General features: G+C 43.9%; 1 protein-coding gene across 1 annotated transcript in view; it reads left to right on the top strand.

Annotated features, from left to right (window-relative positions):
- Positions 1 to 26750, top strand: part of dcbld1 (discoidin, CUB and LCCL domain containing 1) — a 172886-nt gene that overhangs the window by 61139 nt on the left and 84997 nt on the right. The window contains exons 5-6 of the mRNA XM_070884221.1: positions 18643 to 18780; positions 23971 to 24022. Of these exons, the coding sequence (XP_070740322.1) occupies positions 18643 to 18780; positions 23971 to 24022 (190 nt within the window). The remainder of the gene's footprint in view (positions 1 to 18642; positions 18781 to 23970; positions 24023 to 26750) is intronic.

Here is a 26750-nt window from a genome sequence, read left to right as displayed (position 1 = left end):
TGGATGCTCCAGAGTGAATCCACCCTCAGCTCCAACTCCGCAATGCGGTCCGTCAGGCATGCACCCATAGGGGCGCGCAAGTTCTGGGTTTTATCACACAAAGCACATGTGCGAAAAGCCGGAACTAGCACTCTTGTCAAGAATCATCTTGACAGATTGTAGCCGTCTCCGGGAAAAGGGCCTCCGCAGGCGGGGAGTTGTGAATGCCCGTGAAATCCTTACGCGTAAGACCTGCTTTTACCAGTGAAAGAGTTTAAATGAACATAAAAATAAAAATGTTTCAATCATTTAAACATTAAAAAACCTGTGCAATAAGGTAAATTTATTTTTTAGCTGCTTTAAAACATTTAAATTTTTTTTCAAAAAATTATATTTTTGTTTTAAATATTTAATTAAATGGCATTTTAATTAATTTTAAATATGTAATTTTTAAAAATGTATTTGATTTGTACATGTATTTTGGGGGGAATTCCCATTCATGGTTACGGTGATTCCATACGTATGGGGAACCCTACTTTCATTGGGTAAACCCACATGATCCCAGGGGCACTTGCGAACCACAGGTGGGTCTCCATGGATCCATGACCATCAGGTAGGTTTGTAGATTTTTTGCCAGTCGGAGGCATCTACCTCCAAGTCAGGTCTATTGTGTTTTGGGCCCAAAATACTATGCACTGACTCCTGCTGGAAAGACCATTTGTGTTGCCAGTTAGGTGGTGCCTCTATGGTTGGGCAAAGCCTGCTGACAATTGTTGTCTAGGCTCACAAAAAAAGCACAGCCCATTGTTTGGGTTGTTGGCACCTTTGGAACCATATCTCAGCAAGATTCACCCTTTAAGGAGTAAAGCTGTACTCTTAGTTTTTCAAAGCATCAGTTTTAGAAAGTAATCTTTTTTTTCTTTTGTATAATTGAAAGGAAAATCTGATTATAGTGATTAATTTAGTCAGGTACCCAAATGGTAATTTTAATCAAATGATCACTAAATCAAAATGCGGCAATCCTGTGATGACCCATGGGGCAGCTATCAAACCCAAAGCTGGTACTTTGAGCAGAGCGCTGCTCAACTGTTTGAAATACTGCTGACTAGCTTTGTTGAACAGCTGAAGCAGCTATTTGTATTAAACTGTAACGTAATTTCTAGGAAATTGATCTGTTTCACATTTCAGGATGTTTGACCATTTTACGATGGAAGGATTTGGGTATGATTCATGCTGAAGGCACAAACGTTTCTTCTTTCTTCTACTTACGCAGTTCCCCGGAGTCTAGGAAAACTTGCTTCCACACTAAAATGAGTCCTAAGGTGACTGATGAGTCCAATGCAGGATCCACAGTCTCTGTTACAGGTGGGGCAGACGCTGGTTGGAGGGACGGGTGGATGGGGTGCTTGATTTGTCATACACTCCTTCCACGTTTTGTTGCTTGGCATCCGCGTGCTCCCGGCGAAGAGACTCAAGGTGTTCGATGCCTTCTCTGATGCTCCTCTTCCACTTTGAGCAGTCTTGGGCCAGGGATTCCCAAGAGTCGGGTGGATGTTGCATATTTTGAAGGAGGCTTTGAGGGTGTCCTTGAAGCATTTTCTCTGACCTCCTGGGTCTCGCCTGCTGTGATGTAGCTCTGAGTAGAGTGCTTGTTTCAGGAGTTTAGCATCGGGCATGCGGACAATGTGGCCTGCCCACCGGAAATTGTTGCGTGTGGTCAATGCCTCGATGGTGCGGATGTTAGCCTGAGAGAGAAAGCTGATGTTGGTGCGCCTATCCTGCTTTGAGGTGCCTACTGTTCATAGACCATGTCTGAAGCATATAGGAGGGCGCACCACTGCTCTGTAGAACATGAGCTTGGTGCCATGTTTGGTCTTCGAACACTGTTTTCCGAAGGCTGCACTGGCACACTGAAGGTGGTGTTGGACTTCGTCACCGATGTCTGACTTGCTGATAGTAGGCTCCCATGGTGTGGGAAGCGGTCCACATTGTCCAAGGTCTTGTCATTGATCTTGATAATCGGGGGGCAATACTGTGTGGCAGGGGCAGGTTGGTAGAGGACCTTTGTCTTATGGATGTTTAATGTGAGGCCCAGACTCTCGTACGCTTGAGTGAAGGTGTCAACATTGGTTTGTATTTCGGACTCTGAGTGTGCACAAACACAAGCGTCATCTGCATATTGTAATTCAATGCCAGAGTTTGGAGCAACCTTGGATCTGGACTGGAGGCGTCGGAGGTTGAACAATTTCCCGCTCCAGCGGGGAGCTTGTTAAGGGTGAGTTGAAGCATTGCAGCAAGGGAGATTGAGCAGAGCATTGGTGCGATGACACAGCCTTGCATGACCCCAGTCTGCACTTATATTGGGTCTGTGGTTGATCCGTTGGTAAGAATTACCGATTGCACGTCATTGTGAAGCAGGCGGAGGATGGTGACACTCCATAATGCCTCATGGTTGACAGAGTTGACGGCCTTTGTGAGGTCAAAAAAAGCCATGTACAGAGGCTGATGCTACTCCCTACATTTTTCTTGGATTTGTCGCGCGGTGAAGATCATGTCCATTGTGCCCCTTAATGGGCGGAATCCGCATTGTGACTCCGGGAGGAGTTCTTTAGCCACAGGGAGGAGACGATTGAGAAGGATTCTTGTGATGATTTTCCCTGCGACAGACAGCAGTGAAACTCCTCTGTAATTCTTTCTTCTAGATGGTCACGGTTATGGCGTCTCTGGGATCCCCCCTGACATGCTCTCCTCCTTTCAGATAAGAGAGATGAGCCAAAAGTACTTCTCCGCTATGCTTCAGTACTTCGGTGGGGATTCCATCTGCTCCTGAGGCCTTGTTGTTTTTCAGTTGTCCGAGGTGATGACGGGTAGCATGCTGTGGGATGGAGTCAAGGGCACTCAGGTCAAAGACAGCGTCTTGGTTGAGAAGATCCTCGAAGTGCTCCTTCCAGTCTCCAATCGTCTTGGATCCCCTTGCCACTGGAACAAGACCTTGCTCTGTCAAGTTCATGTGGTAGCTGGTGTGCAACAGCCACCCCACATTAAAAGTATTCATGCACCAGCATCTTCCACCCTTTAAAATGAAGTTCAGCACCTGGAACGTTAAGATCCTCATGGACAACCCCAACAGCGATAGACAGGAACGTCGTTCTGCTATCATTGCCCGGAAACTCAGACGCTACGACATCAACATCACCGCCCTGAGCGAGACACAGTGGGCAGGAGAAGGATCAGCTCAAGGAACAAGGTGGATCCACTTTTTTCTGGAAAGGCAATCCAGAAGAAGAACACCGTCTCCATGGGGTTGGATTCAACATCAAAAATGAGCTAGTTTGGCACCTTGGAGCTTCCCCCTACGGGATAAACAAACTTTCTGCTCACCGTAACCAGTATGCTACAGTTAGCAGTGCGTACATCCCAACTCTGGAAGCTACGGACGAGGCCAAAGAGGAATTCTACTCCAGCCTTGAACAATCCCTATCCCGAGTTGCAACGAGCGACAAGCTGATTCTCCTTGGCGACTTTAATGCCAGAGTCGGAAAGGATACAGACCTATGGAAAGGGGTGATAGGCAGGGATGGAGTAGGGAAAACCAACTCCAATGGTATTGTCCTGACGAAATGGTCAGAAAATGGTTTTGTCATAACCAACACCTTGTTTTGTCAGAAAGACAAGTACAAGACCTCCAAGCACTGGCATCGGCTACACTACGTCATTGTCCGAGCGAAGGACTGCAAGGACGTCCGCATCACTCGCGCCATGACTGGAGCGGCCGATTGCTGGACTGAATACCGTCCAATCCACTTTGATATCTCCATCAACTTAGCCTCAAAACGGTGGGGGCAACAGAAATGCTGCCGCAAAAAGATCAACGTGAAGTACTCAAAGACCCTGCAAAGAAAGTCCTATTCAGCCAACCCCTCACAGCCAACCTGACGAACTCCAATGAACCAGAGCCACAGAGTGTCCAAAGTCCCTGTTCTGTCCTCAATTCCACCAGAATTACTCTACCAAAAAACAGCAAGACTGGTTCGATGAGAACCATCAGGAAATCCAGGAGCTAATAAACAACAAACGCAAGGCATTTCTGAATTGGAAACAACTCCACAACTCGAGTGAAAGAAAGCAGACCTACAGACAACTGAAGGCTGAGGTCCAATGAAAAACCCGTGACCTAAAGAACAAATGGTGGGTTGAAACAGCACAGGAGATCCAGCATCTAGTCAACAATCATGACGTGTGGATTTTTTTAGCGCAGTCAAGTCCACTCAAGGTCCTATTCCTGAGTCCCAAGAACAGACAGGTGCTCATCAACGACAGAGAGACACAGTTTTAACATCCTGTCTGCAGCTAGAGCAGGAGGGGGCAGAGAGGAAGATATGCAGTCAAGCCGGATGGATCGATCATTCCAATTTAACGGGGTGGGGTGGGGTGGGGGGAGGGGAGCGGTGTTAAGCCATTCCTGTGGATCATTCGCAATTCATTCTGAAAACAGCAGGAGTTAACTTTTAAGAAAACCAGCTGCAGGAGGATGGTAGTGGGAATGAATTGGCAATGCTATTAGCCAGCCTCTGGCGGATTCAAACTTCCTGCCCAGGGACAGGAAAAAGGATGTTCGACGTATATGGCAAGGTGTGCTGAGAGAGACAGTCAAGGCCCAGGCCAGTTTACTTTAATAAGAGAGCAGATGAGGCCCAGAGCAAAGTTGGTTTGATTCAGTGATAGGATTGTCTGTATTTCTATTATTTGTTAGGAAGAAGGATGCCTGGGTCAAGTCTTATTGCTGAGAGATTTATCTGTTCACTCAATAACTGAAAAATTAACACATTAATTGATTCGCATTTGGCTTTGACTTAAAGAATCAGGCTGCCTTTTGGAAGATTGGGAAAGCGCACATAAAAAGGAAAAAGAAAGATTTGCACTTTTTACAACCTCAGGACACCCCAAAACGCTTCACAGCCAGAGAAGTACTTTTGAAGTGTAGTCACTGTTATAATGTAGGGATATGTAGCAAATATTTTGTGCACAGCAAAATCCACAAACAACGATGAGATAATGACTAGATAATCTGTTTTTAGTGATGTTGATTAAGGGATAAATATTGGCCAGGTCACTGCGCAGAACTCCCTTGCTCTACAAAGTAGTGCAGTGGGAACTTTTACATCCACCCGAGAGAGGTTCAACGTATCATCCGAAAGATGGCACCTCCGACAGTGCAGCACTCCCTCAGTACTGCACTGAAGTGTCAGCCTAGTTTTGGTGTGTGTTCAGGTCTCTGGAGTGGAATGATATGTGGAAAATTACCTTCTTCTTGGGCAGTCCCCCAGAGTCGAAGATGACTTGCTTCCACGCTAAAATGAGTTCTCATGTGACTGATGAGACCAATGCGGGATCTACAGTCTCTGTCACAGGTGAGGCAGACGGTTGTTGGAGGATTGGGTGGGTGGGGTGCTTGATTTGTCGTACGCTCCATCCGCTTGTACTTGGCTTCCGCATGCTCCCGACGAAGAGACTCAAAGTGTTCGACGTCTCCTCGGATGCTTCTCCTCCACTTTGAGTGGTGTCAGGCCAGGGATTCCCAAATGTATAGTATCTATAGTACCCTGTCCATATATCAATGTTACACCCCAAGACATCTAGATATTTGATAGTAAAAGTAAATTCCAGTACGTAGGGGCACACTTAAACTGAGAATTTAAGTGTGTCCCTTACTGTCAAAGAAATTTACTGTCTTCAACAGCACCTCCCAGACCGGCAACCTCTACCACCTAGAAAGACAAGGGCAGCAGGCGCATGGGAACATCGCCACCTGCAAGTTCCCATCCAAGTCACACACCATCCTGGCTTGGAAATCGGTGTTCCTTCATCGTCGCTGGGTCAAAATCCTGGAGCCCCCTACCTAACAGCACTGTGGGACTATCTTCGTCTCACAACAGTTCAAGAAGACGGCTCACCACCACTTCTCGGGGGCAATTAGAGATGGACAATAAATGCTGGCCTTGCCAACGACTCCCACATCCCGTGAATGAATAAAATAAGAATATCTCGGGTAAATCTAAAAATTGAAACATTCTGTCACCTGTATCCAGAAGGGAGCCAAGATTGTATTTGCCAATAAGCTGCATTAACACAACTGATGGAAAACTGTCAAATCCTGATGTGTTGTTCAACCTCTCTTCCTCTTCCTTTTCAGTATACCTGAAGTATTTTAAAACTTTAGTAGTGCTGTTCAAGCTGTTCTTCCTGCTAAAAAGAGGAAAAATACATTGCATACAGTAAATATGGACCAAGAGCCCTTGGGTGCTGGAGCCTTATCAAGGCTGTAAATGTTCATTTACAGTAGCACCCGAGTGGCTGCTCTCAGGTTTTAATGTAAATCAGTTTTGGCAAGCAAGGATTTGATCCCTGCATTTGCATGATTACAACAAGCAGCTTTCACTGTACTTCAAGATCGACTTGGGCACTTTCATCTCCATTTACAGCCTTGATAAGGCACCAGCACCCAAGGGCTCTTGGTCCATATTTACTGTATGCAATGTATTTTCCTCTTTTTAGCAGGAAGAACAGCTTGAACAGCACTACTAAAGTTTTAAAATACTTCAGGTATACTGAAGAGGAAGAGAGGTTGAACAACACACCAGGATTAGACAGTTTTCCATCAGTTGTGTTAATGCAGCTTATTGGCAAATATAATCTTGGCTTCCTTCTGGATACCGGTGACAGAATGTTTCAATTTTTAGATTTACCCGAGATATATTTTTTTATTCATAATTCCATGAAAGTCAATTGGCTAGCTTTTATAACCAGCATATGCAACTTGTAAATGGACTGTCTTTCTGAGAAATATTTAATTGAATTACAGGAAACCAAAGAACTAAATGGAGTAGTGATGGCAGATAAATGTTCAGGAACCACTTCAGTGCAGGGTACCTCAATGTTTAGAATATGGAACTGACCATGTGACAGTTTAACATCATGAAAGGTTACTAAGTAATTGACACTAGGTTAAAGTAAACTCTACTGTATATCATTTGATCCAACAATACTGAGCATGTAAACTTTTTTAAACTTTTTGACCAATTGTAGGTTAACATTTCAAATATAGACCTTTGTGAGAACTGGAAGATAAGCCCCTTTGTAAGTGATTTGCTTCTCTCAAACACCAACGTACTTTTCCAATTATTCTGCCACTGCTACACAATGGGCTGGATTTTCGGGTTGTTTGTGACCAGGCTTTCACCGCATTTTGACCCTCTGCGACGAAAAATGGGCAGTCAGCTGTTTTTCATCTGGATGCGATTCTCGAGTCAGTTTTTGCGATGACGCTTAGAAGCACCACCAGGGAGAGCTGCGCCTGGGTGTAACAACTCTCATTGTGACACTGGCACAAGTTTCGTCAATCACCCGACCCCGTATGCCGTGAAACGCGCCCTGCGATGACCGCCAGGGAAAACACAGTGGTGCAGCCCAGCCGGTGGCGGTGAGTTGGATAAACTGTAGAAAAAATGGTAAGTTCCAGTTTTTATTTTTTTATATTTTTGCAGTGAATTGTGTGGTAAGGGCCTTGGCAATGGTTTTTGAAAGTCTTTGTGAATTTATTGGGGGGGGGCGGGGGGGTGGTGGCGTGGGGGGTTTCCTCTCCCAAGGCGCCTCTCGGCGAGGATCCCGTTTTTGCACCGCAAAAGAAGTACAACGCCTCCCTTTGCACCCAAGGCCCAAATGTCGAAAGTTGCTCCACAAAGCGCAAACGTTAATTGGACGGTAAATTTTCCGCCCCGCCTCCGTTTGCACTGCGAAAACGGCAAAGCCGAAAATCCAGCCCAAGAATGCAGTAGACCACCCACTAATAGCTTGTAGTTGAAGCTTATAAATCAAATAGTCTGAAAGAGTGGTGGAAGCAGATTCAATAATAACTTTCAAAAGGTAATTGGATAAATACTTGAAGGGGGGAACTATGTAGGGCTATTATGGGGAGAGAGCAGGGGATTGCTCTTTCAAAGAGCCAGCACAGGCATGATGGGCCAAATGGCCTCCTTCTGTATATCATTCTATGATTCTATAAAGTCATCGTTGTAGCCAGGATTGCCAACTGAGTTAAATATTCTGAAATTCCATAAATTGTCTCCTAAATATGACTGGTGTGAGGTCTTTAGAAACACTTAATATTTGGGATTTTGCTGTTGGTGGCGAAGGAACGTCGCTCTCCATTCATCTCACTGACAACTGCGGGATGCTCAGTTGAGATTTCCTTTTATCTGTTGCCTTTTCCAGAGCAGCACCCTCTACAGGGGATCTATGGCATCTGTGAGCAGAGGAAGAAGCAGCGAGGTTCTTCAACCAATTAGATCGAAGAATCCTCACAGAGTCCAAACCAGGAGGTATAAAGCAGAAAATATAAATTAGATTTAAATGATATACAGAAAGCAAAATAAAGTTTGAGAAATACACATGGGATTAAGGGAGAGATAAGAGACAGACAAAAAAAGTAAAACAAATATTTGAATATTTTTAAAAATCTCCAACAGTAATTTTCTTAGGGAATGAGATTCCATGCTTGTAAAATTAATTTTACCAGGGCAGAGAGGTTGTTCAGTAATTATCACACATCATGCCGTTAAAAACTCACTTGCCCCTGAATGCACCACCTCTAATATTTCCAACCATTTTTAGTGTGGAATTCATACCCCAATTTCACACCATTGCAGTCATTTCAGTGCTGAGTCTATCGGCGAGGACTGCAACAGTGCACCCTGAGGAGGAGCAGGGTCTCTGACAGAAGCTTCTGGATTTCCGTGCTTAACTGTGCATGTGCGGGTGCCAGAAGTTGCTGTCTGATTTCCCCCATAATAACAGTAAGTGCTGCTAGCTTCAACATTATTATTACAGCAAAATCCGGGTCATTATCTAGGAAGTCAAATATTTTATCATCTCAGTCATAAATTGAATGCTTAAAGTTATTGGCTGCTGGCAATGAACAGATAGGTGTTTTATTTGGCTGTTGGTCTGCTTCAGAAATTTGGCACTTGTGTTTAACCTCTGACCTGATTAACACATGCTGACAGGTTCTTCCAGCTTATTGCTTGTATGCAAATCCCTGAAATAAAACTAATACGGTCATAAGTTGGATATTGTGCAATATAAATCATGTCCGTTCATGAAGGTGGATGAACACCTTTTTCAAATTTGCTCACACAATATTCAGTATCAGTGTACTTTTTGAAAGGAAGAAATAATACATCAGAATAAATTAGTGTGCTACCATTATCCAAACACCATTTATCTGACACAGCTAGACCTCTTAGCATGCTATATAATTATTTCCGTATGTCAGTCTGTAATGCTGAATCAGTATTGTGGTGAAATAATACACCGCTATCTGAATTATTCACTTACACAAATGGTTGATAGAGTAGAATAATAACTCAGATTAATTAAAAGGCACAAAGATCCCTGAAAGTGTATAGGGAGAATTTTTTTTGTTCCGTGTTACCTATAAAATTCTCTCCTTCCACATTCAATCTGGTCCATCAAGAAATTTTAACCTCATGGGGGAATGTTCTGCACACTGCATTGGAATGACTGTAATAACATGAACTTGGAGTACTTGGGTACTTGTCCATGAATTCCACACCAAAAACAGTTGAAAAAGGTAGGGCTGGTGCATTCAGGGATAAGTGAGTTTTTAACAGCATGATGAGTGATAAATACTGCTGAACAACTTCTCCAGCCCTGAAAAATTAATTTAACTAGCGTGGAATCTCACTCCCTCAGAAGAAAGGTTATCAAGTGAAACTCTATAATATTGAGGGGATGGAAGGATTGGATTATGAGGACCGATTATATAAATTGGACAAGTTCTCACTGGAAAAGAAAAGGTTAAGAGGTGATATGATTAATGTTTTTTTAGGACTCAAAGGGACTAAACAAGGTAGACCATGAAAAGCTATTACTCCTTGTCCAGAACAGTAGAACCAGAGGACATGAGTTGCGCTTGAAGAGGGGTAAATTTAAAAACTAATCTGCAGAAGCAATATTTCAGTGAGCGAGTGAGCAGTTAATCTATGGAACAGTCTCCCTAGGGGGAGATGTTAGATGCAGTCAGTATTGATGAATTCAAATGCAAATTAAATAGATTTCTTTCAGAAAATAAGATTTTGGGATACAGTATACACGTAACTTGAGGCATGACTTGTTAAGTTATAGCATGCTTGGGAGGAAAAGGTGAATTTGGACCGATGGTTCCCGAAGCTCTCCACCACTGGGGTTTTCCTTGTGTATGGAAAGTAGTCCACGTTGTCCAGGGCCGTGCCATGGATCTTGATGACCGGGGGGCAGTGCTGTGTGATGGGGTCAGGTTGGTGGAGGAACTTTGTCTCACGGATGTTTAGTGTAAGACTCATGCTTTCGTACGCCTCGGTGAAAATGTTGACAATGACTTGGAGTTCAGCCTCTGTGCGCAGACGCAAGCGTCATCCGCGTACTGTAGTTCGATGACAGAGGATGGGACGGTCTTGGATCTGGCCTGGAGGTGACGAAGGTTGAACGGGTTCCCACTGGTTCTATAGTTTAGTTCCATTCCAGCGGGGAGCTTGTTGAGTGTGAGGTGGAGCATTGCAACGAGGGAGGTCGAGACAAGGTCCAGTGCGCCAGCGCAGCCTTCGGCCGCCTGAGGAAGAGAGTGTTCAAAGATCAGGTCCTCAAATCTGGCACCAAGCTTCTGGTCTACAGGGCTGTAGTGATACCTTCCCTCCTGTATGGCTCAGAGACGTAAACCATATACAGTAGACACATCAAGTCGCTGGAGAAATACCACCAATGATGTCTCCGTAAGATCCTGTAAATCCCCTGGGAGGACAGACGCAGCAACGTCAGTGTTCTCGGTCAGGCCAACATCCCCAGCATTGAAGCACTGACCACACTCGACCAGCTCCGTTGGGTGGGCCACATTGTTTGCATGTCCGACACAGGACTCCCAAAGCAAGTGCTCTACTCGGAACTCCTACATGGCAAGCGAGCCCCAGGTGGGCAGAGGAAATGTTTCAAGGACACTCTCAAAGCCTCCTTGATTAAGTACAACATCCCTACTGACACCTGGGAGTCCCTGGCCAAAGACCGCCCTAAGTGGAGGAAGAGCATCCGGGAGGGTGCTGAGCACCTCGAGTCTTGTCGCTGAGAGCATACAGAAATCAAACGCGGGCAGCAGAAGGAGCTTGCGGCAAACCAGACTCCCCATCCACTCTTTCCTCCAATGACTGTCTGTCCCTCCTGTGACAGAGACTGTAATTCCTGTATTGGACTGTTCAGTCACCTGAGCACTCACTTTTAGAGTGGAAGCAAGTCTTCCTCGATTTCGAGGGACTGTCTATGATGATGATTTCCTCGTGTCATTGGTCTGTTGTAGACCAATTGATAGAGATTGCTTGCTATGATTAGTCAACAACTCCATTATTGTTGTATCATGTGACTACCAGGGTGGTAGAAGGCGAATTAGATGCACCTTGGTCTTTTTGTGTCTAGTAATTCCTACATTCCTAATAGACTGCTCGGATGTCTGCAAGTGTCGCCTAGCGTGGCTTTGGCTGAAATCTTTGGCATGTGGATGGCAAGTGCCCACTTAAAGGCATGGGCCATAAACCACAAGGGATGGTCGGCAAGTGCCAGTCTTACCCCCACTCCAACACAGCATAGTGAGACTCATCCTGCCACTGTGTTGCGGCATATTGTGCTGTGTCACTGTACAACACGGCACTCTCAATTCTATTTATAGCCAAATCCTATTCTGCTCGAGCCAGAGATATTCAAATTTGGAGAATTTGCCTTAACTTCCACATTGCTTTTAATATCTGGATTTAATTCTATAATTTAGAGCATGGTACATAGCACCCGATACCATACAGATGATTGATCTGGCTCTCTTCCTGACTGGCATGTTGTACTTGTGGAGGATCCCTTGGGATGCTACTTGTGGTAAACTTCCTGCCATCTATCTTGAGTAACAGTATGTCCACTATGACAGCCATCAAACTGCCAGCTGGGTGCTCTGCAAATCTCACTCGACCACAGATTCTGTTTGTGCCCACTCATTCGGTTTCTTTTCAATTAATATTTTCCTGGCCGTTTCCTGTTGGCTCGCTTCTCTTTCCCTCCCTCTCTCTCCTCCCCCCCCCCAATCCAACTTTTGCAAAGGCTGGCAAATGTTTAAAATCTATTTTGAACCTTTTTATCCCCCTGGTTTATGGCCCATGCCTTTAAGTAGACACATCCCTTTAAATTTGAGCTGCCAGTTAGATTTTCCAGATCTCCAAGACTAAAACTGTGCTGGGAGCTCCTGCTAATTATTCAAATGAGGTGATTATAGAAAATTGCAAGCAGCCAACACAGTGCAATTTTTACCAGCTTTGCATTAGCAGCTCAGCCGAAGCCTCCTTGGTGGCCCAGTGTCTGCAGAACCCGCAGTGGCCCTCCACTTTAAGTGAAGGGGTGGGTCATTGTGATGCGTGCTTCTGTGAGGTGATAGCTCTGTGACTTCGACAGAGGTAGAGGCAGCCTGCTCACTTCCCTGCTGTGACTACTTAGACATTCTTGCCGGAGGTCTTGCAGCCTGTGATGGCCCCTCCAATGTCTGCTGCTCACGCGATTGTGCAGGGGCAGACTCTGCTATCGTTGTCCATCGAGGCATCTGGGGCTCTGACTGAGGTTGGCAATGGTGGGGAAGTGTAAGTGCTTTGAGCAGAGCCCACACTTCCATGTCCCCTCTCACTATCATCCCTCTCATGGGCCACCCACATTTCATTGCTAGCAAGGAGCTGCAGCAGTGAGACCATGTCTATGCTGACATCCCTTCTAGACAGGAGGTCTATGAGCCAACTTGCCTTGCCCCTCCACCCATCTCTCTCTCTCTACATTATCACTTCCCCATCTCAGTAGTCACCCCACACACTCGCCCTCATTCTAGTCCAATTATACCAACTAACAACACACAAGGGTAGCCACTTGCATGTTTTAGCCAATGTCCATATGAAGTTTCTGTTAATGTGCTGTCAAACATTGAATTCTTTATTTTCAACACTTTGCATTCTTGGACAGATTTGTGTGCACCTTTGGAAGTGGCCTAATGAGTTGTAGTGAAGGATGAGACCTAACGCTACCCATCGCAATGCTAATGAGTGTGAAAGGAATGGCTTGGACATTGTAGGGATGCTTTATGAGGTGGTGCCAACCTGGTATATCATATGGCAGCCAGGGTGTACGACGTCAAGTGAAATAAATCTGGCCACGGTGAGGTCATCCCTGGCCTCCCGGGCAGCAATGTAATTGGTTGTTAATGCCCTCTGTCGTGTGCAGCATCAGTTGATTGTGGAGATGGTTGGTGCTGCTGGTGTTGGAGCTGACCGTGATGGGATTCTGAGGACCAAGGTGAGACAGTCTAAACCGGTCCCATTCTGATGCAATAGACGACAGATGAACTTGAGATGACAGAAACAATCAACCATTGGTGAGAGAGATTGTTCCAATGCGGTGACACTGGATGGAGAGTTTGCTCCAAACACTTGCACCCTGCATAAAGCTTAATCTAACTTCCAAATGCAGTAAGCAACAGCTTCTGAGCTTGGAAAATGAACAACTGAGAAGTGAGCTTTTATAGCACATTTCCAGCTGTCAAGTAATGAGATGATTCCATGGTTCAATTCCCGCCCTGTTTACCTAATGTAAAGAAATACAAGAGCATGATTAACAGAAATGTCGAACGCAGGTAGCATACTGATATGCAACAACAAATTTGCACTACTGATTTTTGTGGTACCTCTATTAAAGATTCAGACTTCAATGTACGGGGCATGATTAAGAAGTTTGCAGATGATACAAAAATTGTGGGATTAGTATGCAAATGAGTAATCATTCTAAAATCTGTTTACGCTGTTTAACAGAAGTAGCAGGTCCAACCTTCTCTAAGATTATCATATTAACAATATTGCTTTCCAATTATGTCAAATATGAGCCAGCATTTAAAGTTTATTAGGACCGTGCTATACTAGATAACATTACTCTTTAGGAATTGGGCTTTGTGATTGGAATATGAATCTGTCATACGTCATGTTACAGCAATACTTTATATCTTTTCAAATTAATTTTTAATTAGCCAAGACACTAGGAAATTCAAAATAGAGCTATGTCAGGCAACTGCATTTTTAACAAACTAATTTGTTTCTGAATCATAAGGAGAGAATGCACAAATAACATTCTGGGATCCGAATCTGATCAGTTTTTATTAGGCTGGACTTCAGGGGAATTTTTTCCTGAAAAAACAGATGGGTTTAGAGCATGGGAGTAGTTAAATTATTAAAAATCGATTCCCGACCTGAATCTGAACCTGTCTCCAACCCGTCCACTTCGGGTTTTAATGGAGGCGGAATGGGTCGGGGCAGCCAACCCGCTGCCAGGAGGTGGGATGTCAATTTAGATATTACAATGAGACTAGAAGCCTCTTCCGTAAGCTTCACTTTGTTTTTAAACTGTAGCTGGTTGGGTTTCCACAATTCTTAAAACCCGGCAGTTACAGCAAGACTGGGACTCTGGATCTTGGCGGTAAGTGCCTTTACATCTACCTCCTGGATCCAGGGTTCCTCTGATCGCCTTCTAGGCCCCCGCCCCGGCCCCGGCCCCGATGATCTTGAGGCCAGCCCCGAACTGATCTTCCCCCACAGGTCCCTCGAGAGCCACGATCTCCCTCACCTCCCCATAACCCCCTCCAACCCCAGGTCCCTTGACGGCCTTGATCATCCTCCCCTCCCTGGCCCCCACCCGATCAATCGATCGATCGATTGATCCCTCCCTCCCTCCTGTTTTACAGTCAGCAGGGCCTGCGGAAACAAATTCTCCCGGGTTTCCTGCTCGCATCGGAGCCCCCACCCCCAACCCGCCTTGCCTATGAAAAGCTAGCTCCAGGTGTTTGTTGAAGTTGTTTGTATCTGAAAATTCCAGTTGTCTCAAGTTTGTCACTGGAGGAAGTAATATAGGGCTCAAGTTTCCCCAGGAGTTGCCCCACTTTTTTTGGAGCAAGTAGCTTTTTTTGGAGTAACTTAAAAATCGCAAATTTCCCCATTTAACTTGCTCCAGTGTAAATCAGTTAGTTAGGTTTTTTTTTAGTTTAGTTTTTTTTCTCCAAAAGGGGGCGTGACTAGCCACTTATGCTTGTTTTGGCCATGGAAGCAAATCTGGCCAGCTAAAAGTTACTCCAAACTATCTTAGGCCAGTGTATGTGGCCACTTTTGTAGGCACAGAAAAACCTTACCTACATTTAAGAAATCAATGCAGGTAGCCATCTCGGGGAAAGTGCACTTCCTTATAGGGTCGGTGATGGCTGTGCGGGGGGGGGTTGGGGCCCGGCTTGGGTCTGACCGGTGGCTGGTGCGTGGAGTGAAGTGGGAGTGAACTTTGAGTGTCTGGCCTTTGTGCCCTTATTGCAGAAGCCAGCTCCCTCATGGCATCTGCCATCGTCTGCACATCCTCTGAAATGCCCGCCCTGACTTCCCGTCTTAGTGCAGAGCTTTCACCCGATAGTGTGGCGACCTCATCACACAACCCACTGACGGCCGCCACGAGTGATCTTGTGAGGGCATTGGTCTCCTCACCCAATGAAAAAACCTGATTTACTTCTGCTGAGGACTGCCTCTCAGGAGAGACTGCTTCTCCTTCTCCTTCCCCTCACCGTAGGTTTACCTAGTGGCACCCCTCCAGTGCGAGGCGCAGGCTGGGATGGTGGGGCACTGGGTGTCCCAAGATGCATTTCCTGACTGCCACTCGGACCCGCGACCTCAGAAGGTGTGAACCCATGGAAAGTTGCCGAGGAGCTAATGGAGGGTTCTGGCTGTGTGATATCCTGTGTTATATCCTGATCGATATCGTGGTCAGCATTCTCCTGAGCACACATTTCCATGGACCCCTCCTCCCCCCACCCGCCTTGGTCTGGAGCACACGCATCTGTATCCTCAGGATCTTGAGGAGTGTTGTCGTCTTCTGCAAAAGGCAACACAACAGTCAAATGGTTAGCAGCACAGGAAGGGGCAGGATGAGTGGCATGAGTAGTCTCATGCATAGCAGGTTGATTTGAAGGGCCACTATGCATTTTAATGACTCGCCCTCACCCTCGCATGTGGGTCCAGCTTGTGCAGAGCTTATTCTTGTTCTGCCAGTGCGACTCAGCAAGGCAGCAACCCTCTGTTCCAGGGGTGTCAGTTGGTGCCGATTTGGCGGACCTCCTCCTGTTCTAGTTCTCTCCCTCTTTGTTGTGGGCCAATTTCTTCTGCAAAGATGAAAATATAAATTGTCAGACATAGTGCGCTTCTGATGGGTGGAACACATACAGATACTCAGATTTTCCTCTGCAATTCAATTTAAAGATGAAGATATTACTTACAGTCACTACTTGACCAATGTCCTGCCATTTCTTCTTGCACTGGCTTCCAGATCTTGCAGTGTTGACCCCAGCAGAGAATTCTTCAGCAACGAGGTTCCATCTTTTCCTCATTTCCTTGGGGGGATTCCTTTGACAGACCACTCTTGTTAATATCCAGCTCCTGCCATTTCTCCTCAATAGCCGTTACTAATTTCTCCACTTCCTCATGGAAGAAATTCTTGGTTCTTGCACGCTCTTGCGCCATTCGTCTATTGGACTCAAACGCAGGTAATGTTCAAAGATCTCTCTTACACCTATCCAGCACTCCTTTCCACTCCCTCAGCCAAACAACAATCAATATTCAGACCTCACCTTTATATATGCTCCATAGCCACTTATTCTGAGGACGCTCTCCCTTTAATTGGCCGATTGCCAAGCTTCCTGTTACACTGCGCATGCACGCAGATTGAAGTGTCCATTGCGCATGCGTGCCCACTGAAACGGTCATGCGTGCCCCTGCCGGCACTGCACGACACGCTCGGCCCAAGACCTGCGGCGGCTGAAGCTCCATCCGCCCCCCCAACACTCTGCTGCGTGTCGCCGATGGATCCGAATGACGAGGGAGCGGCCAAATTACAAGGTAGATTTTTGGCGCTTTTTCTCCTCCCAGAAGTCGGCGCACCACATCAAGATACACCGCTCTAAGCGGCTGGGGAAATTTGGGGCCATAAAGTGGGACCGTTTTGATTAATGGTGAACCATCGATGTTTATAATGCACGAGGCCGTTCAGCCCACTTTGCTTGCACAATCTAAAACTAATCACACTACCTTCTCCCTAACTCTGTAACTTCCTCTGCTTCAAATATTTATCCAATTTTGTCTTAAAAGATAGTGGTCTTTGCCTCAACCATTCCCTGTGGCAAAGCTTTTCACGCTCCAACATCGCTCTGCTTAAAGAAATTTCTCTCAACTCCCCTTCTCGCTCTTAGTGCTGACAAATTCCCCAATTAGACAAACTAGTGTTTCTCTTTTCACCCAATAGGAACCATTCACAATTTTAAAAACTTATTAAATTTTCTCTTAGCCCTCTGTGCTCCAGTGGAAATAGTGCGAATATTTCGAGTATCCCTGGTAATTATAGTTTCCCATCCTATGGTTTAATGTCCTTTCTATAATGGGACACACAAAACCGCATGTAGTATTCTAACTATGGCCTAACCAATGTTTTACACTAAGTATATCATTACTCCTTTGTTGTTGTACTCAATGCACCTGTTTATAAAACCCAAAATGCTATTGGCTTTTTAATAGCTTTATCTACCTGCACACTCACTTTCAGTGGATTATTTATTTGAACCTCCAGTTCTCTTAAGAGGTAATCTTAAATTTTGTTCCATATACCCAGGTCCAAGTGATCAATATATACCAAGAACAGAAATGAACTACTTCACTTCCAATCCTTCTCCAATCTTAGTAACACCCATTTACCGTAACACTCTTGTTTTCTTTCTGCTCATGTTGCTACATTTCCTCTTATATCAGGTGCTTGATTGTTTCTAACCAGCCTCCTGTGAGTCACCTTATCAAATGCTTACTAAAAATCCATATACACTACATCCACTATCTTTTATTCCAATTGGTCATCGAGGCCTCTGTTTAATGTCTCATCCAAAACAATGCTCCTCCGACAGTGCAGCACTCTCCCAGCACTGCACTAGGAGTGGCAGCCTAGAATATGTACTCAAGTCTCTGGAGTAAGACTTGAACCTACAAACTTTTGATTCAGAGGCGAGAGTGCGCAAACTGAGCCACGGTTGACACGATGAGTGTTAGGAAATGGCTTGAATTCATAAAATAATAATACAGCACATAAGGAGGCCATTTGGCCCATCGTGCCTGTGCTGGCCAATTAAATTCAGCCTCCAATTCAGTTCGAATTGTAACATATTTCACAGCCTAATCTATTCTTTTAACAAGATCTGTGGATCATGTGTTACTTAACCCGGAAGGTGCCTTATTTAAATGTAATCTTTTCTAAGAGAAAAAAAGTGCTATTCATAACATGGAAACCTGTTTTATAAAGCAAGCACATGTCAATAAGAAAGATAAACTCATATCTTTATCACCCATTACCAGGTCTGAGAAATGTCTCAAAGTTCTTTTTTTGAAGTGTAGTCACTGTTGTGCATATAAATAAAATAAAAAATGTAAATTGGGACTAACCTTTATTCCAAGCGTCATTTGTTACCTTTGGATTTATCTACAGGTACTTACTGTGGAAACTTAAACTCGGTCTCCAGAGAAATCCATTTAGACAGCAATGAAATGAGCATTCAATTTAAAAGTGGCTCCCATATATCAGGACGTGGCTTCTTGCTATCATACACCACTAGCAGCCATCCAGGTAAGGCTTATCAAAGTTTAAAATGTAATTTCAAAAACCAAGGCTTGTCATGAAGCTAACGAGTTTTTTTTTTAATGTATTGTAATTAGATCTCTAACCAGATTTAAAAAAATAGCTCAGCAAATGGAATACAGCCTTTTTTTCTATAGATGTTTGAAAAAAAATACTTGAATGACTTCATCCAAACTTGTTTGCACTTCAACTTACACTTTAATAATTAAGTATATTTATTATTTATATCATTACTAGCTACTTTAACTAATGTTTAAATTAGTCAGTTTATGGTTGAAGAAGATTAACTTGCATGAGATCAAAAGATAGATTTAGAATGAAGAAGATCATTTAACTTATCTTGGCTCACTTATTCAGAAAGATCCTGTGGTGCCAATAACTGTTAAATTATTTTAAAGTTTTTGTCTCTTCTACCTAATTTAAAGAAAGGCTTGCATTTATATAGCGTCTTTCACGACTACCGGACATCTCAAAGCGCTTTATAGCCAATGATGTACTTTTTGGACTGTAGTCACTGTTGTAATGTAAGATAGGTGGCAACCAATTTGCACACAGCAAGCTTCCACAAACAGCAATGTGATAATGACCAGATAATCTGTTTTTGTTATATTGATTTGAGAGAGAAATATTGTCCTGGGATAACTCTCCTGCTCTTCAAAATAGTGCCATGGGATCTTTTACGTCCACCTGAGAAAGCAGGCGAGGCCTCTGTTTAACTGTCTCATCCAAAAGACGGCACTTCTGACAGTGCAGCGCTCCCTCAGCACTGCACTGCACTGGAGTGTCAGCCTAGATTTATGTGCTCAAGTCCCTGGAGTGGAACTTGAACCCACAACCTTCTGACTCAGAGGCAAGTGTACTACCCACTGAGCCACAACTTACACTTAGAGTGATGAACATATAGAAATAAATTCTATGTGTAGAAGAACTCACTGAGCTGGGAGTTAAAATGTGAGCTAGAAGATAATATACTATTTCAATATCACTATGCATGACAATTTTTTTCCCTTTCCTCCATTCTGATGTATATCTTGTGCCATTGTTCACAGTAAATCAGATATTCTATTTGAGCACAGGAGTGTTGAACCACATAATGTCAGGGCAGGAGATCAAATGGGTATGATCTGATAGCCATTACAGAGATGTCGTTGCAAGGTGACCAGGACTGTGAATTAAATATTCAGGGATATTTGACAATCCGGAAGGACAGACAGAAAGGAAAAGGAGGTGGGGTAGCAATATTGATAAAGGATGGAATCACCAATACTGAGAAATGATATATGCTCAAAGAATCAGGATGTTGAAACGGTTTGGGTGGAGATAAGAAATAATAAGGGGAAAAAGTCACTGGTGGCCGTGGTATATAGGCCCCCTAACAGTGGCAACTGTGTTGGTTGGAGCATAAACCAGGCAATAGTGGGGGCTTGTAAAAAGGGAACAGCAATAATCATGGGTGATTTTAACCTCCATATTGATTGGACAAATCAAATTGGTCAGGGTAGGCTTGAGGAAGAGTTCATGGAATGCATAAGGGATGGGTTCCTTGATCAGTATGTAACAGAACCAACCCAGGGGACAGGGTATCCTAGATCTGGTTCTGTGTAATGAGACAGGATAAATAAACAATCTCCGAGTAAAGGATCCCCTTGGAATGAGTGATCATAGCATGATTGAATTTCAAATTCAGATGGAGGGTGAGAAAGTTGGATCTCTAACCAGCGTACTAAGCTTAAATAAAGGAGACTATGAAGGTATGAGGGCAGAGTTGGCTAAAGTGGACTGGGAAAATAGATTAAAGTGTGGGACGGTTGATGAACAGTGGTGCACATTTAAGGAGATATTTCACAACTCTCAAGAAAAATATATTCCAGTGAGGAGGAAAGGTTGCAAGAGAAAAGATAGCCATCCGTGGCTAACTAAAGAAATAAAGGACGGTATCCGATTTAAAAACAAAGACATACAAAGTGGCCAAAACTAGTGGGAGGACAGAAGATTGGGAAGCTTTTAAAAGCCAGCAAGGAATGACAAAAAAAAAATGATTAAGAAAGGGAAGATAGACTATGAAAGTAAACTAGCACAAAATATAAAAACAGATAATAAGAGTTTCTATAGGTATATAAAAAGAAAAAGAGTGGCTAAAGTAAATGTTGATCCCTTAGAGGATGAGACCAGGGAATTAGTAATGGGGAATATGGAGATGGCACAAACTCTAAACAAGTTTTTTGTATCAGTTTTTACGGTAGAGGACACTAACAATATTCCAACAGTGGATAGTCAAGGGGCTATAGGGGAGGAGGAACTTAACACAATCACTAAGGAGGCGGTGCTCAGTAAGATAATGATACTAAAGACAGATAAATCCCCTGGACTTGATGCCTTGCATCCTAGGGTCTTAAGAGAAGTCGCGGTAGGGATTGTGGGTGCATTGGTTGTAATTTATCAAAATTCCCTGGATTCTGGGAGGTCCCAGCAGATTGGAAAACTGCAAATGTAATGCCCCTATTCAAAAAAGGAGGCAGACAAAAATTAGGAAACTATAGACTAGTTAGCCTAACATGGTTGGGAAAATGTTGGAGCCCATTATTAAAGAAGCAGTAACAGAACATTTGGAAAAGCAAAATTTGGTCAGGCAAAGTCAGCATGGATTTATGAAAGGGAAGTCATGTTTGACAAATTTGCTGGAATTCTTTTAGGATGTAACAAACAGGGTGGATAAAGGGGAACCAGTGGATGTGGTGTATTTGGACTTCCAGAAAGCATTTGACAAGGTGCCACACAAAAGGTTACTGCACAAGATAAAAATTCACGAGGTTGGGGGTAATATATTAGCATGGAAAGAAGATTGGCTGACAAACAGAAAACAAAGAGGCGGGATAAATGGTTCATTCTCTGGTTGGCAATCAGTAATGAGTGGGGTGCCGCAGGGATCAGTGCTGGGACCCCAACTATTTACAATCTATATTAACGACTTGGAAGAGGAACAGAGTGTAACATAGCCATGTTTGCTGACAATACAAAGATGGGAGGAAGGGCAATGTGTGAGGAGGACATAAAGGGGCTGCAGGAGGACATAGACAGGCTAAGTGAGTGGGCAAGAATTTGGCAGATGGAGTATAATGTTGGAAAGTGTGAGGTCATGCACTTTGGCAGAAAAAAATCAAAGAGCAAGTAATTATTTAAATGGAGAAAAATTGCAAAGTGCTGCAGTACAGCGAGACCTGGGGGTACTTGTGCAAGAAACACGGGGATGGCATGCAGGTCATCAGGAAGGCCAATGGTATCTTGGCCTTTATTGCAAAGGGGATGGAGTATAAAAGAAGGGAAGTCTTGTTACAGCTGTACAGGCTATTGGTGAGGCCACACCTGGAATACTGCGTGCAGTTTTGGTTTCCTTATTTACGAAAGAATATACATGCTGTGGAAGGCAGTTCAGAGAAGGTTCACTAGATTGATCCCGGGGATGAAGGAGTTGACTTATGAGGAAAGGTTGAGTTGGTTGGGGCTCTACTCCTTGGAATTCAGAAGAATGAGAGGTGATCTTATAGAAACGTATAAGATTATGAGGGGGCTTGACAAGGTGGATGCAGAGAGGGAGACTCGAACTAGAGGACATGATCTTAGAATAAGGGGCTGCCCATTTAGAACTGAGATGAGGAAAAATTCTTCTTTGAGGGTTGTGAATCTGCGGAATTCGCTACCTCAGAGAGCTGTGGAAGCTGGGACATTAAATAAATTTAAGACAGAAATAGATATGGGGTTATGGGGAGGGGGCGGGGAAGTGGAGCTGAGTCCATGATCAGATCAACCATGAACTTATTGAATGGCGGACAGGCTCGAGGGGCCTTATGGCCTACTCCTGCTCGTATTTCTTATGTTCTTGTGTCTATTCTCACTGAATAAGAACATATGGACAAACATATGCGGAGAGAGAGAGATAGGGGATATAAGAGTTGAAGAGGCTGGGAGGAAGAGAGAGAGATTTATTTAACTCACTGTGAAAACTGTTAATTCATGTATTTAACTAAAACAATTTGTTGGTTAGAAATTGTGTCTCATTTCACTCTTTTCTTAGGCAGCCCCTCGGAGTCGAGGATGACTTGCTTCCACACTAAAATGAGTTCAGGTGGCTGATGAGTCCAGTGTGGGAACTACAGTCTTTGTCACAGGTGGGGCAGACGGTGGTTGAAGGGACGGGTGGGTGGGGTGCTTGGGTTTTCGTGCGCTCCTTGCACTTTTTACGCTTGGCTTCCGCTTGCTCTCGGCGAAGAGACTCGAAGTGTTCGGTGCCTTCCAGGATGCTTCTCCTCCACTTTCAGTGGTCTTGGGCCAGGGATTCCCAGATGTCGGTGAGGATGTTGCACTTTTTCAAGGAGGCTTGGAGGGTGTCCTTGAAGCATTTCCTCTGCCCACCTGGGGCTCGCTTGCCGTGTTGGAGCTCCGAGTCAAACGCTTATTTTGGGAGTCTCGTGTCTCGAGTTCATTTCAGACTACCTTTAAAGACTGGAGAAGACGTGTTATCACACGAGTCTGCCTTAGCTGGTATACATACACGGTTTGTTACAGTCCCCAGGCCATGCTATTGCTTAACAAATGACTGCACTGTAAATGATGCACTCCAGATTGTAGGTGATATGGGACCCATTCATGGCAAGGACCAATAATGCTGGAGGTGTGATAATATTTAAGGCAAAACCTAAAACCTAAAAGTTGGCAATAAGATATGTACCAGTAATCTGGCCTAAAAATAAGTTCCACTACTTACCAGTCATATGTGTAGTTAACTTAACCTACTTTTGAAATAATTAAGTAATGTGAACACATTCTGAACTATAAATGATTGAAAATGTATTTTTCAACGTTATTATTGTATTCATTAATCTGAGTTTGTAGTACATTTCATTATATGCAGGGCCACTGGTTTATGATATTCATTGATAAATGGATGGAATCATCAAAGTGATCAGCAATATAACAGTAAAATCCTCAAATTCCATGTAATAAAACTAAATTTGACTTATTGTGTAAAATGGTGGCTTCGATTATATGTTATGAATTATAGATTTCTAAAAGGAAATTTTGCTTGTGGTTGCTATTTGGAGAATCCTTCCCTTTAAATGTCCACTTAGATGTACAGGTAGATTTATAATATATGTTAACCTTGATTGTCATTCCATGCAGATTTAATTACATGTTTGGATAAAGGAAACCATTATGATGAGCCACAGTTCAGGTGAGGCTTCAAATCAACAGTGTTTTGAATGAGATGTTCTTCCACATTGTATTCTGCAATATTAATTGTATTAAAGGTTGTGGGCAGAAGTTTCTGCTTGGTTGCGCTGGATTTTAATGGTGCAATTCGCCCAAAAGCAGCCAAACCAGTGCACAAAATCGCGGACTTTCAAGTGCAAATTACGTTCAGTGCAAATAGTTTCCATGATCTTTTGAACCAGTTTTTAAAAACATTGTGCTAGAAATCATCCCTGCTCACAAACCTGGCCTTGCCCCCAGATTGCATTAATCACCATTGCGAGTTTCGGCTAAATGCCCTCGTTTGTGGGCCTGTGAGTAGGCTCTTAAAATTAAGCTGCTTTTTTTAGGCACAAGAACACTAATAAACACATTAATGCTTTTTTAATTTACTAAGAGACTGACTACTGTACACTAATGTAACTCATAACTGCTTCTGTATAGTTTTTTTAACTACATTTTTAGTTATTTAAATTCGGTTTACTCACAAATGATGGCCCAGACACTGATTAAAATGCTTATTTTTTTTGTGATGAAACCATTTTTAGCTGTATTACCCCTCTCAAATATATTAAGGAATACTTTGAAAAGCAAAAAAATGTTTAACAAATACATTCTAAAATGATGTCAGATTTTATGTTTAACGATATGCAAATGAGTTTGAATGGAAACTTGAGCAAAAAATACTTCTGAAAATTAGCCCAATTTTGAGTGCAATTTCCACCCGGTTCACCGATTTTGCTTAAAGCAAAAACTCTTGGTTTAATGTTTATTACTACAGATAATCATTCAGGTGATGGGAGTCTGGAACTCACTGCCTGAAAGGCAAGTAGAAGCAGAATCCCTCATCACATTTAAAAAGTACTTGGATATGCAGTTGAAGTGTCAGAACCTACAGGGCTAAGGATCAAGAGCTAAAAAGTGGGATTAGGCTGGATAGCTCTGAACAAATATTTTTTATTGGTCTTCACGGTAGAAGACATTAAAAAACATCCCAGTAATAGATAATCAAGGGCTATAGGGAGGGGGTAATCTTAAAACAAACACTATCACTAAAGAAAAAGTATTCGGTAAAATAATGGGACTAAAGGCGGACGAGTACCCTACACCTGATGGCCTGCATCCTAGGATCTTAAAAGAAGTGGCTGCAGAGATAGTGGGGCCGAAATTTAGCAGCACAAGAAAGCTGGCGCACCTGTGATTTTGTGTCTGTTCTTACCGCACAGATCCATGGTGTAGTCGGATGATCGATTTTCAGGACTTTGACATTTTTTCAAAGTCCTGAAGGAAATTGGTTATAGTGGGGGTGGGACATAGACAGGATGGCAGGCTGAGGGGCTGAATTTGGGTCAGGACCGGGACTCCGCCGCTGTCAATCAGCGGTGGAGTAGTGGTGATGTCACAGATTCTCTCTCCTTAACGCGCTGTCATTTTTTATCTTCGGCCACTGGGACACCAGGGTTGGTTTCGGCCGGGCCAGCGGCCTGGCACCCAAGAGGAGGTGCCAGGTTTCCCGTTGGTGGCCCGGCCGAACCCTTGGGCACTATCTTGCCAGCCGATCGGGAAGTTGGCCGGCAAAAATTATTATATGGCAGCCGCGGCAGTGGGCCCTCCCCTTGAAGGGCAGCTGCGCTGCCGGGCTACACTCACTAGGGATAAGGTACACCGACACAAAGCTGTCGGGGGCACCATGTGGTGGGAGATCGATTTTTCGACCTAAATTCCAGTTGGTGGATTTTTAAGATGAGTGAAAGTGGCACGGTGTGCATTCTGATGACGCGCTTGCAGCGGTTATTAGCATCGGGCGGTATCGGGTCCGGGCCGCAAAATTCCCGACCTGAATTTGGGTCAGTTCATCCAGTTGACCACAAAGGTGCCACGGGATTCTGACGCATGGCTGCCGCAAACGGAGAGTAATCTGTCTTTCTGAGACCCTGAATTTCAGCCCCAGTGGATGCATTGGTTGCAATCTACCAAAATTCCCTGGATTCTGGAGAAGTCCCAGCAAATTGGAAACCCGCAAATGTAACGCCCCTATTTAAAAAAGGAGGGAGACAGAAAGCAGGAAACTATAGACCAATTAGTCTAACTTTCGTCGTCGGGAAAATGTTGGAGTCCATTATTAACGAAGCAGTTGCAGAACATTTGGAAAAGTATAATACAGTCAAGCAGAGTCAGCATGGTTTTATGAAAGGAAAATCATGTTTGACAAATTTGCTACAGTTCTTTGAGGATGTAACGAGCAGGGTGGATAAGGGGGAACCAGTGGATGTGATGCATTTTGATTTGCAGAAAGCATTCCATAAGGTAACTGTGCAAGATAAAAGTTCACCGGATTAGGGGTAATATATTAGCATGGATAGAGGATTGGCGAACTAACAGAAAACAGAGAGTCGGGATAAATGGGTCATTTTCCGGTTGGCAAATGGTAACTAGTGGGGAGCCGCAAGGATCGGTGCTGAGGCCTCAACTATTTACAATCTAATATTAATGACTTGGGTGTAATGTAGGCAAGTTTGCAGATGATATAAAGATGGATGGGAAAGCAAGTTGTGAGGAGGACACAAAGAATCTGCAAAGGGATATAGACAGGCTAAGTGAGTGGGCAAACATTTGGCAAACTTCCTCAAAGAACTCCAACAAATTTGTCAAACATGATTTCCCTTTCGTAAAACCAAGCTGATTCTGCTTGCCCGTATTATGCTTTTCCA

The sequence above is a fragment of the Pristiophorus japonicus genome, chromosome 7 (genome assembly GCF_044704955.1).
Source record: "Pristiophorus japonicus isolate sPriJap1 chromosome 7, sPriJap1.hap1, whole genome shotgun sequence".
Lineage (NCBI taxonomy): Eukaryota > Metazoa > Chordata > Chondrichthyes > Pristiophoridae > Pristiophorus > Pristiophorus japonicus.
Note: the sequence above shows the minus strand (reverse complement) of the source record. Positions and strands in the feature narration are given on the sequence as shown.